At 41.9% G+C, this 17,202-nt stretch overlaps 2 protein-coding genes across 5 annotated transcripts in view; both read left to right on the forward strand.

Moving 5' to 3' along the window:
- Positions 1 to 962: 962 nt before the first annotated feature.
- On the forward strand, positions 963 to 9,012 carry Alp12 (Alkaline phosphatase 12). The gene is made up of 6 exons (XM_067779878.1): positions 963 to 1,172; positions 1,248 to 1,500; positions 5,841 to 6,388; positions 6,460 to 7,280; positions 8,221 to 8,522; positions 8,583 to 9,012. Exons 3-6 carry the CDS (start codon positions 5,903 to 5,905, stop codon positions 8,714 to 8,716), a joined length of 1,743 nt encoding a protein of 580 aa, XP_067635979.1. The 5' UTR covers positions 963 to 1,172; positions 1,248 to 1,500; positions 5,841 to 5,902; the 3' UTR covers positions 8,717 to 9,012.
- Positions 9,013 to 13,936: 4,924 nt separating this feature from the next.
- LOC137248905 (ceramide synthase) overlaps positions 13,937 to 17,202 on the forward strand; it is a 209,594-nt gene continuing 206,328 nt past the window's right edge. The window contains exons 1-2 of one of the 4 annotated variants that reach the window (XM_067779882.1): positions 13,960 to 14,070; positions 14,151 to 14,389. The gene's annotated coding sequence lies outside the window, so the exon portion shown is untranslated. The other 3 variants (XM_067779884.1, XM_067779886.1, XM_067779885.1) reach the window with 3 other exon arrangements.

Raw genomic sequence — 17,202 nt, forward strand, 5'->3', positions numbered from 1 at the left:
TGACGTGCTCATAAATAACTACTTTGTAGAGGTTGGAAAAGTTTCCAGCAGTAGAATGGTCTGAAAAGAGAGCAGTTTGAAAAGAAGAACAAGATAATGGCACATATGCACACAAGCATATCTTAGTGATGTGCGGTTCCGAATACTTGAAGAATCGGTTCTAACGAAAGCAGTTCCAGATGACGCCATACTTTCTTTTCTAAAATTTTCAAATGTATATTTGTGCCAAAAAGAAGGCTCGGCTCATTGTAGGTGCTTAATTAACCAAAAACTGGTTGATGAGAGCATTGTTAATTTCGTTTATCTGTGCCATCAGTACAACTCAGTATGCGATGCTCTGACTGTTTTGTAGCTTCTTCCACTGGCTATGATTAGTTCAATATTGCTCTATGGATTACCTTGGGTGGGCTGGGTGCCATAGCCTAGAAGCGATGATTGTTGTGTAAATATATTTTCCCTCCAGAAAATGCATTAATCTACATCGTTTGGATAAGCATGAGTGGATAAGGATACGTTGAAAACATTCAGTAAGAAACTCATCTTAACAGGCCTGAGATGCTTTCGCTTTAGCATACTCTAACCGTCGGGGGATCAATGCATTTGGAAATTTCGGTAATTATGAACATGAGATCGTGGGAAATTTGAAAGTCTTTTAGTACTATTTGGTTTTCACACCTAAGCAGAGCGCCAGTGTCAGGTTGATAGCCGTGTTTGCTTTGTGCGGTTCCACTGTGTGGCAATGATGGTTTCTCGGCCCTTTTGGAGTCAAGATCCTCGGTTTTGGGTTCTTGTAATTTCCGAAACGGTCGGTTCATATAGGGATCGGGTTCTGCGAACCCGGGTACCAGGCTTCGTGCATAACTATTGCGCACGCGTTTGTTATTATTATTTGTTATTTTCTCTTTTTATTTTAATAAAAAGCTCGAATGGCCGTTTTATATGAGATTCCGAACTTTAGCTGCTCAGTTGGAGCGTGTCGTTGCAACGGTACGTTTGTAGTTCGTGTATGTCATTAGTTGTTTGGCGGCGGGAATGATCATAAAACGTGGAACAATTTTTTTGTTATACATTCCAATACATGCAAGTGAAGTACATACATACTTACAAATAAATTAAGTTCCTGAGTTCCATTGAATGTGTGAAATAATAAACAAAACTACAAAATAAAATAAGTAAATAATTTACAAAAATAAAACAAAAAACTAAATAAATAGTCGCGTAAAACAATTAATTTTATTTGTTTATAGTGCAGAGGGCAAACAAAAAACGAGAAAAATAAAAGTTTGGATTTGCGGCTGAAACGTGTTACTTACACAATAGCAGCACCAGTAAAGCACATAGCGCCAGCAGCGCCAACGGAGATCAATAAAATATTAAACGCGTTTAGTTTGGGAGGTGTGTACCCGCAGAAGACACAAAGTCAAAGCAACTCAAGCCAAAATCAAAAATTAGCTCACAGCCCCCGCACAACGGAAGTGACTTCAAAAAGCGTAATTAATAGTAAGTGGATGCTTAATTAAGTTTGGCTGGTATTATTTGTTGTAGCTTTGTTTTTGTAACTTTGAATCGCGGAACTCTGCTGAAAAGGTTAACGTACTTTGAAGGCGTCTTTGTCAAATTCTTTCGCCTCTTTAGGATTTTCGGTATCCATGAATTCAACGAATGACCGAAGCAGGCTAACCATTGAGACAGTAAAGTGAAACTCCAGTATTCAGAATGAGTCGTAGACTTAGCAGGCCGTTATGAAGCTGCGGTTGAATGGTGGTTAATGTGTTGCCCGGGTGCTATTTGAATGAGCACTTGGAATAGTTTATTTCTATGGTGTTGTTTCTAACAAATCGGTTGTTGTTATTGTTGTAGCAGTACTTCGACCCATCCAATAGGTGCGACCGATCACAAATTTTCATCAATATCCTCTAACGGGAGTCCAAGGAAACTTGCTGCTTCAACAGAGGTGGACCATAATGTGAGGGGTGTTAGAGGCGTTGGTTCCACAATACAGTTAAAGAGATGGTTGGTGTCATGTGAGGACACGTTACAAGCAGGAAATATGTTTTGTATGTCGGGGTTGATTCTGGATAGGTAAGAGCTTAACCTGTTACAGTATCCAGATCGAAGCTGAGCTAGAGTGACTCGCGTGTCCCTAGGGAGAATGCGTTCCTCTTCTGCTAGTTTTGGGTATTGTTCTTTAAGTACAGGATTCACCGGACAATTCCTGGCATAGAGGTCCGACGGAGATGACTCCTTAAGCCCCGGGGGCGGTGTTGGCTCATCAATCAGATATCTGTTGGCATTCCCAGGTTTCTGGGTATTCAACAGGAACTGTTTGGTTAGCATTTCATTTCTCTCCCTAATGGGGAGTATTATCGCCTCATTATGTAGATGGTGTTCTGGGGACATAAGAATACAACCCGTGGCGGTTCTGAGGGCGGTATTTTGGCGAGCATAGAGCTTATTCCAGTGAGTAGTCTTTAGGCTTGGCGACCACCTTAAGCCCCTGGGCGGTGTTGGCTCATCAATCAGATGCCTGTTGGGATGCCCAGGTTTCTGGGTATTCAACAGGAACTCTCCCTAATGGGGAGTATTCTCGCCTCATTATGTAGATGTAGTATCTGGGGACATAAGAAGATAACCCGTGGCGATTAGAGGGCAGTGTTTTGGTAGGCCTGTAGCTTCTTCCAGTGAGTAGTTTTTAGGCTTGGTGACCATATGGGGGGCGCGTTACATGCAATCGGCTGGCCAATTGCTTTGTAAGTTGTAATGAGCGTTTCTTTATCTTTACCCCAGGTACTGCCAGCAAGAGATTTGAGGATTTTATTGCAGCTCTGGATTTTCGGTACAATTGCGGCTGCATGCTCACCAAAATGTAGATCCTGACCAGACCGGAATTTGAATATGTTCTTTGTTTAGCACTTTGTAATGTCCTTTAGGTGCGGCAGTATAGCTGCCCTTGTAACTATCTAGGTTAGGTTAGGACCTAACATAGACTGAATATGCCCATAGTGTTACCACACGAAAAAATAACGGTAGACTGATCAGTTGTAGGAAAAAATTACGAAAAACACCTAGATTGAGTAGTCTTAATAGATCTTTGTATATAGCTCAGACTTAAGCGTTGTTGGTACAAGTGTGGTTGCCAATTGTTCGGCCCTGAGACCGATTAGCTCCAGTTCGGAGGTAGTCATTAAACCTCTAGTGCGGAGCTATAGCTTTGCACGACTGTTTCCCGTTACTGCCCCAGAGTTATTGCAAACAAAAAAAACATGTGAGAACGAGCATTCGATGGAATAAGCGGACGGTCGGACGAAAGGATGGATGAGCATTGCTAACATTTCATTTCCTTTTTTTGAAGCATCCGATTTTTTTTTAAATTTGCGGAGGCTAACTAAAAAAATCTTTAGCTTATAACGATAAAATGGCTGTCCTCAACCAAAAAACGCCAGTGTCTACCTTTTCCAGATCATGTTTTGTAAACTTTCTTATATTTATTTGCCATTGTTGTGATTGTTGTTTTAATTTTAATTTTATCCCATCATCATTACTCAAGTTGATATTTTTAAGATAATTGTAACATTATTTTGTTCAATTTTGTTAATTGTTGAATAAATATGAGTAGCTTTATCTTAATTAGTCAACCAATCATTTCAATTGAGTCCTACCTATATGTGTTTACATATTGAATCTACAATTTTCACTTTTTGCACTTGTTAATTTAAAATAAATAAGATTTTTTTAAGAATTTAACTACTTCAGTGAACGATTACCTTATCTCGGCTGCCAGTTCGAGGGCTCTATCACAGTGCTTCTTTCAAAAACGATTCATCTATTGAGAAGCGTCTGATCTCAACATAAATCCAATTTGTTGCAAGTCAAGATAAAGCATTCTTCAACCAATTCTGAGTAAGCTATTTTTGAAACGGCAGCCTAGAGAGATCGATCTTCCACTCAGAATTAGTTGTTGCGTTCCAATGAAGCGTGACCCAGATACGGATAGAAATTTAATATTGAAATGCAACAACAAATTGATCCATATGGGTCACATTTGCATGTTAAATCTCTTTCCGTATCTGGATCACGCTTCATTGGAACGCGAGGAGTATTTATAGTCGGTGTTTTAGGGATGGGTTATTAGTTTAACGAATTGGAATTATTATAGGTCCATCAAGCTGGACCCCCCACTTTTGAAGTTTTAAAAAAATCATTAAAAGTTGTCAAAAAAACGAATCCTTTTTGGAACTATTGAGCCCATAAAAATTAAAATTTTTTTGTTTGGCCTAGTGCTTATGAGGGAAGGGGGGGGGGGGGGGGTCTAGCTGGACGTCCAGCACATTAAATGCCAGCTGGACCCCCACAAACGAATCGTTTTTGGAACTATTGAGCCCTTAAATAGCACAAAATTCTACCGTTTCGATTTTGCCGTCTGGGGTTATATGCCCCTCTCCCCCTTGCCTCCATTTGTTTTTCTGGACAGACCGTAGCTTATGTGGGAGCACATAAATAGCACATAATTCCCACATTCAAATTTTTTTGTTTGACCTAGTGCTTATGAGGCGGGGGGGGGGGGGGGGGGGGGGGTCTAGCTGAACCCCTCATTTTGAGGTTAAAAAAAGTACTTAAATTTTGAGCACAAAATTTTTTATTTTGGGAACAAATTAGCACATAATACCTGGCCTATCAAATTTCGAATCCATCGTGAGGGGGTCCAGCTTGACGGACCTAATTATTATTTTAAAGCCCCGATGCACTGCGATATTAAGAGCTGCTGTGCTTGAAATTTCAGCCTACTACTGTATGTAGAGGCTTATAATATAGATATTTAAGTACCTCTTCAGGATTTTCACGAAGGGATAAAAGTCACACGGCCAAGATGGTATTGTTGTTACCTTGCCGGAGCGATGCATTCGTAGAGAATGTGAATCGGCATTTTCATTCTTCAGCTCAAAAAAGTTTGTGTCTCGAATAGATTTAACTTACATAGGTGATATCGTAGACTATAATGTACAGAATATTAGTAAGTGAGAGTTCGTAGGTCCTCACTGCTTAGGCTCATGAGTTTGACTGATACTCTCGTTGCTGGAGGTATATACAATTTGGTCTGTCTTTGCCATGGGCATTCAATCTAGTGTTGTCCGCCCCGCTGTGCTTTCCATTTACTTGTGTTTCCCGTGTATGTGCTTTTGTGAGTCCGCAGACGGGCTCTGGACCATAGAATTCTGTTTGGCTGGGCATTGGAATAAATTTCAACCTATAGTCGGGTCTACGATACCGGACTATTTAAATTTGTGATCAGTTAATAACTGTCATTTCGATAAGTCTATTAAACATATCGACGATCCTCTTCTAATAAGAGGCTTCAACTCTCTTCAGATGGTGGTAGAAAATCAAATTTTCTTAGCCCTTAAAATTTGTTTGGATTATCTGCAGCGGATCATCACATCCGCAAAAGCTAGCCACCTTCAAAACATCGTAAAAGTTGCTTACCCACTCTATCTCGGCCTGTTTTTATTTACATATACTTCTTATCAATTAAGTATCTTTATGCCACAAATTTAATGCAAATAGCTAAAGGTAACAAAACAATCTAGAAAGCAAATAAATAAATTTTGTGATAATAGATTTACAACTTTTCTAAAAAGAATCAGTCAGTGGTGTTATCTCATCGCGATAAAAGAGAAACCGAAAAGTTTTCTCATATTTTCATATCCATCACGAATTCTGTCTGAGCCTCCGAATACCCATACTTTCTTTAAAATTCCGCTATCAGCTCCGATGGAGCTAATGATACTTCCGATTATTTCTGTTTATTCACTTTTTTCAATATTCTTACTTTGTATTTGCAGAAATCAGGCTTTACTCCAAAGAACCTACGATATCAACCAAAACGTATCACCTACGGCAAAGAATGCCAGCAGTTAGCATGGACGTAACCAAGCTGCCAAGCTTACAAGATGGTATCGAGGTACAAATGGATAGTCTTGATTCTAGCCATGCATTCACAAACTCAATGAATGAACCCAATCTGCCCAAGCCCAATGTGTTCAAATCGAAAATTTTCATTGTAGCCGTTATTTTTTCCAGCGTACTTTTCACCATTATGTGTATCAGCTTTTTGGTGCACTACGAAATGGGCAACGACGTATCGGACGGTGATAATATACCCTTTTGGAATGTTAAACTACCACCAGAGCAACAAGTGTGGTACGAGAAGGGTATTGAAGAGTTGAAGATTGCGCTGAGTCGTGAAATGAATCGAAGACGTGCCAGAAATGTGATACTCTTCGTAGGTGATGGCATGGGTCCGAATACGGTGACAGCGACACGTATTTACGCTTTCAAAGAAGAAGGACTGTTGAGCTGGGAGCGCTTCCCGCACATGGGTTTGCTGAAGGTAAGCCAGCACTAGGACAAACTACGAACGTTTTTTTTTCGTTTTAAAGCTATTGCTTTATATCCTTACAGACTTATTGCGCTGACAAGCAGGTGCCGGACTCCTTTTCAACTGCGACTGCGCTTTTTGGCGGCGTCAAAATCAACTATGAAACAGGCGGTGTTGATGCTAGCGTACAGCTTAAAAATTGCAGCGCTTCCTTGGATTCCACACATCATGTGCAGACTATACTTAAATGGGCGCAGGTTGATGGCATGAATACCGGCTTTGTGACAACAACGCGCGTAACGCATGCAACACCAGCCGCCTTATATGCGCACTCTGCGGATCGACGCTGGGAATGTGAAGCCAAAATGTCGCCGGAAGCACAACAAGAGGGCTGCAAAGATATTGCTAAGCAGTTGGTGGAAGGTGAGACGGGACGTAAAATAAATGTTATTATGGGTGGCGGCAGGCAAATGTTAGTTTCTGACGTAACGAATAGTTCGGCGGATCCAATTGACACGTGGGGTTGTGTTTCGAAAGACGGACGTAATTTAATTAATGATTGGAAACAATACAAACAACAAGCTGGCGAACGTTATACAGTCGTGCAAAATAATGGCGAATTGAATGCTTTGGATGGTGATGCAGTGGACTATGTGCTGGGCATATTTGCTAATGGGCATTTGAAGTATGATCACGAGCGCGATCGCAGTGATGCGGGCATGCCCTCGTTACGTAATATGACTGTAAAGGCGTTGGAGGTGCTAAAGAGTAAAGATAAAGGCTTTTTGCTTGTTGTCGAGGGCGGCATGATTGATCAGGCGCACCATCGTGGCACGGCAAGACGCGCGTTGTCTGAGGCTTTGGCGTTGAACGAGGCTGTTGAAGCCGCAATACAAGAGATGAGGTGGGTGTTACGCAACATTTTTAACGGGAATGAAACCGATACCAAATAACGTTGCTGTTTCGGTTATGGCTTTGGTGCCCCTCTTTAAACTGCTTTCGGCTTCCTTGTGGTTTGGGCATCGACAGTTTTTTAAGTGGGGTCGCCCCTCGGCAGTGATTTGGGAAGCACTCCGAATGTATTTCTGCCACGAAAAGCTTTTCAGTGAAAACTAATCTGCCTTGCCGTTCGGAGTCGGCATAAAACATGTAGGTCCAGTCCCGATAATTAGCAGAAAAAATTTAAAAGGAGTATGACATAAATTGGAAGAGAAGCCCGGCCTAAAATCTCTTCGGAGGATATCACGCCTTATATTTATTTATTTTATTTTATTAGATGAGAAAATTGACCGCATCCTGCGGATTAGCTTTTAGTTCTACTGAAATGGGGTTTCTTCCTTTTATAAGCAGATAGAAGATCCGAGACTTCAGCCTTAGGATAATAGGGTGTCAAACATTTTGTGAATATGATTTATCTCAGTCCTTTAGTTGTCTTTCACCGCATTGCAGTGTGCTTTTGGTAAGTGCTGACTGCTCAGTGCTCCCACAAGGACTGTCCCATCAATTAAGGAACTTGTTAAATAAGGATGAAGTACAGTTACAACAACAAGCATATAATGAAACGGGAAGGATCAGCGGACTCTACCACGGACTTTCGGCTAGTTATTGCATCTGAAGATAGTCCCATAAGCAAATAAATTCCGCTGGCCACATGCAGTATCTCTTATACAATGAGTTGCTAAGTAACTTTTGTTTGGTATCGCATTTCATTTCGTGTTACCGTGCCGTACCCATATATTTGTGGTTCCTGGTTAGATCTACCTTTTCAGTCTGGGTTTCATTTTTTGTTTTAAAGATTTTATTTGAGTTTGCTTTTTGCAATAGTCTTTTTTTTATCCATATAGCCATCAACTGGACGAAACTTTGATCATTGTAACCGCAGATCATTCGCACAGTTTGACGATAAATGGTCATCCTGAGAGAGGGGCTGATATACTGGGTATTGCGTCAGCATCTCGCACCGAGGGTACGCCCTATACAACACTAACTTATGGCACAAGCTATCAGGGTTTTCGCGCCGATGCTAATGGTAAGCGCGTTGATCCCTCCACAGAGGATACCACAGCTTGGGAATACACACAGCAAGCAGCGATCAATACCGATGAGAATTTACATGGTGGTTCCGATGTTACCATACATGCCAAAGGTAAGACAAAGCCAGTAATGGTATCTACTTTTCAATTGTCAAATCCTTTTCTCTCTCCAGGTGCCATGGCCTATTTGTTCCATGGCGTGCACGAACAAAGTTATGTGGCTCATGTCATTTCGTATGCTCTTCGTATTGGGCGCTTTCGTGATAGCACAATTACGGAATCGTTAGCAGATCTAATGCCGTTATAGTATAAAATAAGGTTGGCTTAATTTCTGGGCTCAGGCGCATAAAACATAGTTAAATATTACAAAGTTTAATTGAATTCCCTGCCGTTTCAAAAAGGTTTTTTTTTTGTTGATGAATAGCGAATTTTTGAGCTTTAGAGTAGCTAAACATGCTCGTGCGTGCAAGTAGTATATATGTATTTGTTATAGATTAGTTAAATCTTATTTATTAATTGTGATATCGCACGCCTGTTATTTTTAAGTTTTAATCGATAGTACTTATTACTAAGAAGATGACAATATATGAAAAATAAAATGAGGAGGCTGTGTTTCCATTCGGGCATCATGGTCAAAGGGAGAGCTTTGTTCGAGGGTTGCCAAATAAATAATGTACTTGAGAATGGTCTCCTCTAAACTGTCACATCAAAAATTTGTGGGTGATTGATAGTCGGCAAAATACAATCATTGATGAGAACAATGCCGGTGGCAAAGTTTTCGGGTGCCTAACGGGTTAGGGGGACAGAATATACCCGTGGTAGGTATGCCTGTCGTAAGAGGCGACTAAAATACCAGATTCAAGAGTTGTGTAGCGCAACCTTTTCAGGTTGCCCGCGCAATATATAGCTTCTCCAAATTCAAATTGTGAACCTCACCTATCCGTGGCGAATCCTCTTTCATTAACAGCTGATGTTCTGGCGACCCCGAACTCCTCATGGATCTACGGGGTGGGAGAGCGGTATGGCCAGGAAGGTCGCATGTGGTCTTAACAAATCGTTCCCGAGATGGTCGGGCTTGGTACCGGAACGTACCGGATCTGCATCCGGCAAAGGACCATCAACTCGATAACACTCCCCAAGGCCTTCGGGGAGTGCCCTTATCGCTACAACAACAACAATACTTTGTACAGCTCATCTGTACTTTTTCAAATTTGCGAGCGCAACAAGGATTGTTCCTTTCTTCCTTGCCTAGTGAGGACGGGGCTAGCAAATCTGACGCTTTTAAGGTTGACAGTAAATTGCCTTCTTCGATAGGGAACTTGCACGTACGGCGAGGTTCCTACCATTTGGTCCATTATATTGGCTTACCAGTAATCACTTCTGATTCCTTTCACTCAAGAATCTACCGCGCCGTCCTTCCTTGCAATAAAGCAAGTTGGAAAAGAGGCAATATCCTAGCGGAGCTTCAGTTTTATCTCAAGCGTTTATCAGCTTTGTTGAAATTCATATAGATTCGGACGTTTAATCCTATCGCCAAATGCGACCTAGCTAGCGAAGCAGCGGGCTTTTATTCACGACGTCATGCTCATTCCAGAAGAAAAGATACGGCTATGATAAAATGGTTAAATGGTGAATGAGAGATGCATATATTTATAATCCTGAGATGGACATCGCCTATCCAAATGGCTATGCCGTGATATTCTAACCTGCTATTTCTGTGATCGATATAGACCTTGATTAAATAATGCTATCCGTTGTTGCGTGTCATGGTTACGAGGCCGTCACAATTGCTTCGGTCACGTTTTTTAAGTGGTGTCCTGGTATGCAGCATGATATTATGATGCATAGCAATTGCTTCAGTGGCGGCGACTGGGTTACATTGAAATAACAGCCCTTAGTTTGTCGCTTCTTCTAAAGCATTGCGCCATTCGAACCTCATATTGAACCCGGATTTCCAGTTATCGCCGAAGAAGAAGGTTAACTGAGAGTTAGATATTGTAACAACAAACCCCGCAAGTTGGAAGTTTGTCTCTCAGGAAGGAGGAGCTTCGAGTTAGCACCTATAATTTTGAAATGAAAATACACTTGAAGCTGCTACTGGTCTTTAGGAGCAGGAACTGAATGTTGTAGTTGCTTGGATCATAGGTGAGCGTCTCACCCTCGGTGCGGTAAGCAGTCATAAAGTCTTTGCAGAAGATCCAATAACAGAGAGAATCAAATTCCGAGAACAATATCCCGCTCCTTTTCATAAGTATCGATAGCACTGCCCATTACCTTCGGGGAGTGTCTTCATCGCTACAAGCATAATAAGAAGACTTATCGGTTAGTCTTAAGTGACTTGGCTATAATGTTTTATGTACTAGTACGGGTACGCAACGATATTAGACGACATGACATGGGGACGATTAAACGGAATCATAAATGACCTAACGTCCGACACCGCCCATAGCACGGTGGTTTTTGACTACCAGGTGTAGAGCATAAAATATTTTTCAAGGGGGAATGGGTGGAAAACCTAGACAGTGATAAGGGCATTACAATCTACACAGATGGCTCCAAAATGGAACTGGAGGTGGAATGTATTCAAAGCATCTGAAGGTAAATCAATCGTACTGACCTCATCACGCATGCAGTTTCAGGTGGAGGTCTATGAAATAGAAGAAGCAGTCAGACTGCTGAAGGATAGTAAGGTTCGAGACACAAATGCAACGATTTATGCCGACAGCCAGACCGTTTTTAAGGCCTTTTGGGGTGGGAGGGATACAACAAATTAAATGGTGTTACACTGAAATTACAGCCCTTGGTCGGGAAAAATCCCGAGTTGTTGTTGTTGTAGCAATGTTTCGCCCCACCTAATAGCTGCGACCGATCACAAATTGTCATCAATATCCTCTAACGGGAGTCCAAGGAAAGTTGCTGTTGCGACAGGGGTGGACCATAATGAAAGGGGTGTTAGAGGCGTTGGTTTCACATTAAAACTAAAGAGATGGTTGGTGTCATGTGGGGACACGTTGCAAGCGGGGCATACATTTTGTATGTCGGGGTTGATTCCGGATATGTAAGAGTTTAACCTGTTACAGTATCCAGAACGAAGTTGAGCCAGAGTGACTCGCATTTCCCTGGGGAGTATGCGCTCCTCTTCCGCAAGTTTTGGGTACTGTTCCCTGAGTACTGGATTCACCGGGCAATTCCCGGCATAAAGGTCCGACGCCTGTTTGTGGAGTTCACCAAGGACCTGCTTGTGTTTTTTTGCTTATACGGCTGAGTTCTCAGGTGCCGTATTTACTCAAAATGCTTACGGAGATGACTCCTTAAGTCCCTAGGCGGTGCTGGCTCATCAATCAGATGTCTGTTGGGATGCCCAGGTTTCTGGGTATTCAACAGGAACTGTTTAGTTAGCATCTCATTTCTCTCCCTGATGGGGAGTATTCTCGCCTCATTATGTAGAGGGTGTTCTGGGGACATAAGAAGACAGCCCGTGGCGTTTCTGAGCGCAGTATTTTGACAGGCCTGTAGCTTCTTACAGTGGGTAGTTTTTAGGCTTGGCGACCATATAGGGGACGCGTAGCACGCAAACGGCTGGCCAATTGCTTTGTATGTGGTAATGAGCGTTTCTTTATCTTTTCCCCAAGTACTGCCAGTAAGGGATTTGAGGTTTTTTTTACGTCTCTGGATTTTCGGAACAATTGCGGGGGCGTGCTCACCAAAATGTAGATCCTGATCAAACGTCACACCCAAGATTTTGGATTGTGGGACAGTCGGCAGCGTAGTGCCATCGACGTGGATGTTCAAAATGGTCGACATTTGGGACGTCGAAGTTGTAAATAAGGACGCGGATGATTTAGTCGGTGATAATGCCAGGTTTCGCGAGGCGAAAAAACTGGAGAGATCAGGGAGGTAGCCGTTTATTCTGTTGCAAAGCTCAAAGATCTGTGGGCCCGGGCCTGTGGCCATTATTGTGCAGTCATCGGCGTAAGAAACGATAGTAACTCCTTCCGGTGCCGAAGGCAGTTTTGATATGTAAAAATTAAACAAAATTGGGGATAGGACACCACCCTGTGACACGCCTTGTTTAATTCTTCTTGGCTTTGATATTTCGTTTCTGAATTGCACCGATGCCTGCCGACCACTCAGATAATTTGCGGTCCACCTTTTAAGACATGGGGGAAGGGTAGACCCTTCCAAGTCTTGCAGTAACGTGCCATGGTTGACCGTATCAAAAGCTTTTGATATGTCTACCGCTGCGAGTACCATTCTATGGTGGGGCTTCTGATTTAAACCACAATTTATCTGGGTGCTAATGCCATTTAGCGCGGTGGTGATGCTATGGAGTTTTCTAAAGCCATACTGATGACAGGCTAGCTGCAAATTTGCTTTGAAGAAGGGGAGCAAAATAGCTTCAAGCGTCTTGGCTACTAGCGATAGGAGAGATATCGGGCGATATGACTCTCCTGTTAGCTGGTTTCCCAGGCTTTAGTAGCGGGACCACCTTGGCCATTTTCCATTTTTCGGGTATGACAAAGGTGGAAAGAGACAGGTTGAAGACATGTGCTAAACATTTGAAACCCTCTTTCCCTAGGCTTTTAAGCATCGGCATGGCTATGCCGTCTGGGTCCACTGCTTTGGATGGTTTAGCATGACCGATGGCATCCTCAACCTCTTTGGCGATGATGGTAATTGGTGACGCTCTGAACTTATGTTTACGTGCGTATCTGTTGGCCCTCCGTCTATTTTTGTCGACCGTAGAATGCGTTATGTATTGTCGGCAGAAAGCGCTCGCGCATTTTTCGCATCCGACAGCACTTTGTCGCCAAAGGCGATGGACTTTACAGTGGACCAAAGGAGGGCAGCAAAGCGGGATAGGGAGGGCTGCAAAGGGAATCCCGAGTCGCTCCGGTACATAGAACCGACTACCTTTGGGAAGCTTTAAAGTCCAATGCGATAAAGTAGGATGTAGGGAGTCCTCGAGCCTCTGGCGTCCATAGCGTCCTCTGCCGGGTACCAGCAAACGCAATCTTGGCCAGGACGTTAGGGCAAAGGACTTGCTGTTGACGAACCGGTTTGATTAAGAGGCCTCAAGGTCCTTATTGCCTCAAGGTCCTTATGGCCATGTTTTTAAAGGAAGAGAACTAGCTTCCTAAGGTACATACCGGTGTCATCAGAACACATTGCACTATTGTACCATTGCTTCGACGGTAGCGCATACCAACAAGCTTCCTCTGCGGAAGCTGACAGGATTTTAAGGAAGAGGAGTAAATTTATTACTTTCTCTGCCGATGTCCAGGACTACAAACAAGACGACTCAGATTTTTAGGCAGTCTGGTAGTGTTTAGGAAGGTGGATTTTTCCCTCGTGCAATGAGGGCGCTCCCTATGGACAATGTCCCAGAGAGTAAGTGTGAGAAATTCCCACGACCGCACTCTTGCCATAACTTAACCCAGCATCGTGGTATACAAATTAACAAAACATTTCGAGTTCATTGTGAACACTGCCAAAATTTTCGCAATGGCAATGCTTTGAACACCACCACAACAGCTGCCCGCCACAGTGTTGCTTGCGCACACATTTTGGGAACGGAATAAAAAATTTGTATTACTCGTGGAAATCAACTTTAATAAAAGTTTAGCAGCTCAAAACAAGTGGAATGTTGTTATATTTAAGGTGAAATTTAAGAAAACTTAGCTCAATGTTTGTTTTACTTTTGCATTGAATGCTGGAAAATTTGTTTTTATTGGCGGTAGGCGCAATTCCCTGTGGTTGACAACACGCCAACGCGAATTGCTCGCCTGCTGATTTACTTTTTTTATTACAGTGCAATTGGCTTTTAAGTGCAGCTTGATGTTTTGTTTTTGTGCGATGAAAGTAGTTTAGGAATGAAAAAAGTACTTTTGATTTTCAATAAATAATATTAACAAATTAAATTACCCACCAGTTGATAATGTCACTGAAGTGAAGCGAGGAGACGCTGATAACAAATAAGGTATGTGTGTGCAAGCAAAGTTGCGATCATGTAATCCAGAAGCTAATGGCATTGAGTAATAAAAGCAGACAGACAAGACAACCTTTTTTTATATGAATTAATTAAAAAAGTTGTGAAGCGCTAATTAAAAGAACATACAAACAACAATAATAAAAGAACACGCGAACATATGGCAAAATATAGTTTGTTTGATAATGTAAATTTTTGTGTGCAATGAAGCGTTGCGTCGCTGTGTGACGAAAGCTGTCACCAAATGTTTATTTATAGCGTGGGGGCAGGGGAGCAGCTTGCTGCTGAGGAACCGGCATAGCTGTAACGTAATAGAACTAACGAGTTTTAACTGCAATCAATTGGTATGAAGCATTGGGGCAACACGGCATGACTGTATCTCATATGCTTAAGTGATAAAAACAACAAGAAAAAAATAAGGAAAAATCAAATGGGAACAGGGTATTGATACTGAGATTACACCTTGGTGACAGCCAACTTAGCGTTTCTATTTATTCAAATGTTACTTTGAAAAAGCTGATACTTGTGAATAATAACACTTTTCTTATTTCTAGGTTGTCTAGAGAGTCATGAAGTTCATTATCATTATCAACTAACAACAATTAACATTCACTCATCACATACACCTATAATACAAACACACATACATACTACATTCAGAGCCTATATGCAAGCATATAATACAACAATTGTGCACATTCATAAATACATGTAGTACGCCGTAGTTAATGAATAGCCACAAATTGGTGCTCCAATTATACTATTTATTTATACACGTCACCCACCTTGTATCCACACACAAACTTACAAATAAATGAACATACAATGTAGATCTGCATACAAATGTATCGGCGTGGACATGGACATATACGAGCAGGGGTGAGTGGGGGCAACCAATCCAGCGTTCACACTCAGCGTTTGAGTTTCGTTTGTCGCGCCTTATCCCTTAAAATGGTTCAACAATTTCATATTTAGGACTTTGCACAAAGTACGCTCTACTGTTGCAGTTTTTATTTTGTCGGTATAAATACTTCCTTTTTTTGGTATGTGTAGGTCTTGGAATTGGTCTCAAGAATGCACTATCTCAGACATTTTTTAAATAACTTCATATTTCATATTTTGAGATATCTAAAGACTCGAAATCGTTTCCATAAAATTCGACATTTCGGCAAGAGTAAAACGTAGAGCAGCTCTTTTCCTGAGAAGTCTGAGAATGACAATATTCCTGAACAAGTACCGATTAACCTGTTAACCGATGTATTGGTGTTAGATAAACAACGAGCTGGAGCGTTTTATATTCCCAGAACTGCTTGTTGTTGTTTTAGCAGTCCCAGCGCTGCTTAGTTCTCATCAGTTTGCTGGCTGCTGTCTTTCACTTATGAGGCATTTATGAAATGAAAATCGGCCGCATTTTCATATTCCGTTGAGCACTTGTCATACGAAAGAATCGTCCAAGAGGGTCCATATTCCCCAGCGGGTTAGGGGTTCGAATATACACGCAGTAGGTATGCCTGTCGTAAGAGGCGACTAAAATACCAGACTCAAGGGGTTGTGTAGCGCAACCTTTTCAGGTTGCCAGCGGAATATATAGCTTCTCCAAACCCAATTGTCAACCTAACCTATCCGTGGCGAATCATTAACAGCCGAGGCTCTGGCGAGTCTGGGAAACGATAGTCACTCTAGCTCAATTTCGATCTGGATACTGTAACCGGTTAAACTATTACCTATCCAGAATCAACCCCGACATACAAAATGTATGACCTGCTTGCAATGTGTCACCAATGATACCAACCATCTCTTCAATTGTAATGTGGAACCAACGCCTCTAACACCCCTCTCATTATGGTCCACCCCTGTTGAAACAGCAAGTTTCCTAGAACTCCCGTTATAGGATATTGATGACAATGTGATCGGTCACACCTATTGGATGGGGCGAAGCACTGCTACAACAACAACAGCTCTGGCGACCCCGAACTCCACATGGATCTAGGGGGTGTGAGGGCGTTATGGCCTAGAAGGTCGCATGTGGTCATTACAAATCGTTCCCGAGATGGTCGGGCTTGGTACCGGAACGTACCGGATCTACATCCGGCAAAGGACCATCAACTCGATAACAACACAAATCACTACAACAACAACAACAATGAATGCAGTCCGTCTACTTGCGAGTCACTTGATCTAAGCTAAAAAATACTACTCTGATAATGACTATTTTGTGGTTACGAAGTCCACGCTTTGACGAGATTTGGTTTGCTTTGCTTTCATTTGTATTCCTCGATTGCGGATTACCACACATTGTCCGATAGTTAATGACTTGTATGCCAGTTTATTGACGCATGAGAAACAAAAATTAAATTTAGTTCGGTGCATGCTCAAAATTTCATTGGAGTGTTCTAGTAAATGTAAAAGTTTTGCGTCCATGGAAGCTGCACAAAGGAGGACTTCTTAGTATCTAACCCCAAACATGCATACAAAAACTAAAATTTTATCATAAACTTATACGTCGTCTCTATAGACATAAATCCAAAATTGGTTAATGTTAATCTACACCTCTGGATATCGTAAAGCTCCAAATTCTAGACCACAGAGTTGCATAATATGTCACGCGCGCATTGATTTATAAAGAAACAACTTTAGTTGGAACACACCTACGCTTTGATTGCGATTTGTTGTTGCTATTAATGTTTCTCTGCCTGCGACGACAGGCGAGTAGAAATGCACAAGTACGGCAATGTATGTTTGCTAGAACTCTTTATTGGTACCATCAGCCAACGTATTGACTTAAGTAAATATAAGTTAAAGAA

This window comes from Eurosta solidaginis, chromosome 4 (genome assembly GCF_040869045.1).
Source record: "Eurosta solidaginis isolate ZX-2024a chromosome 4, ASM4086904v1, whole genome shotgun sequence".
Taxonomy (NCBI): domain Eukaryota; kingdom Metazoa; phylum Arthropoda; class Insecta; order Diptera; family Tephritidae; genus Eurosta; species Eurosta solidaginis.

Excerpts from the sequence above, each read along its gene's own strand:
- Alp12 (XM_067779878.1), top strand. The coding sequence starts at position 5,903 with ATGCCAGCAGTTAGCATGGACGTAACCAAGCTGCCAAGCTTACAAGAT. Across the intron at positions 7,281-8,220 it reads GCCGCAATACAAGAGATGAG|CCATCAACTGGACGAAACTT; the intron begins GTGGGTGTTACG and ends TTATCCATATAG. Across the intron at positions 8,523-8,582 it reads TGTTACCATACATGCCAAAG|GTGCCATGGCCTATTTGTTC; the intron begins GTAAGACAAAGC and ends TTCTCTCTCCAG.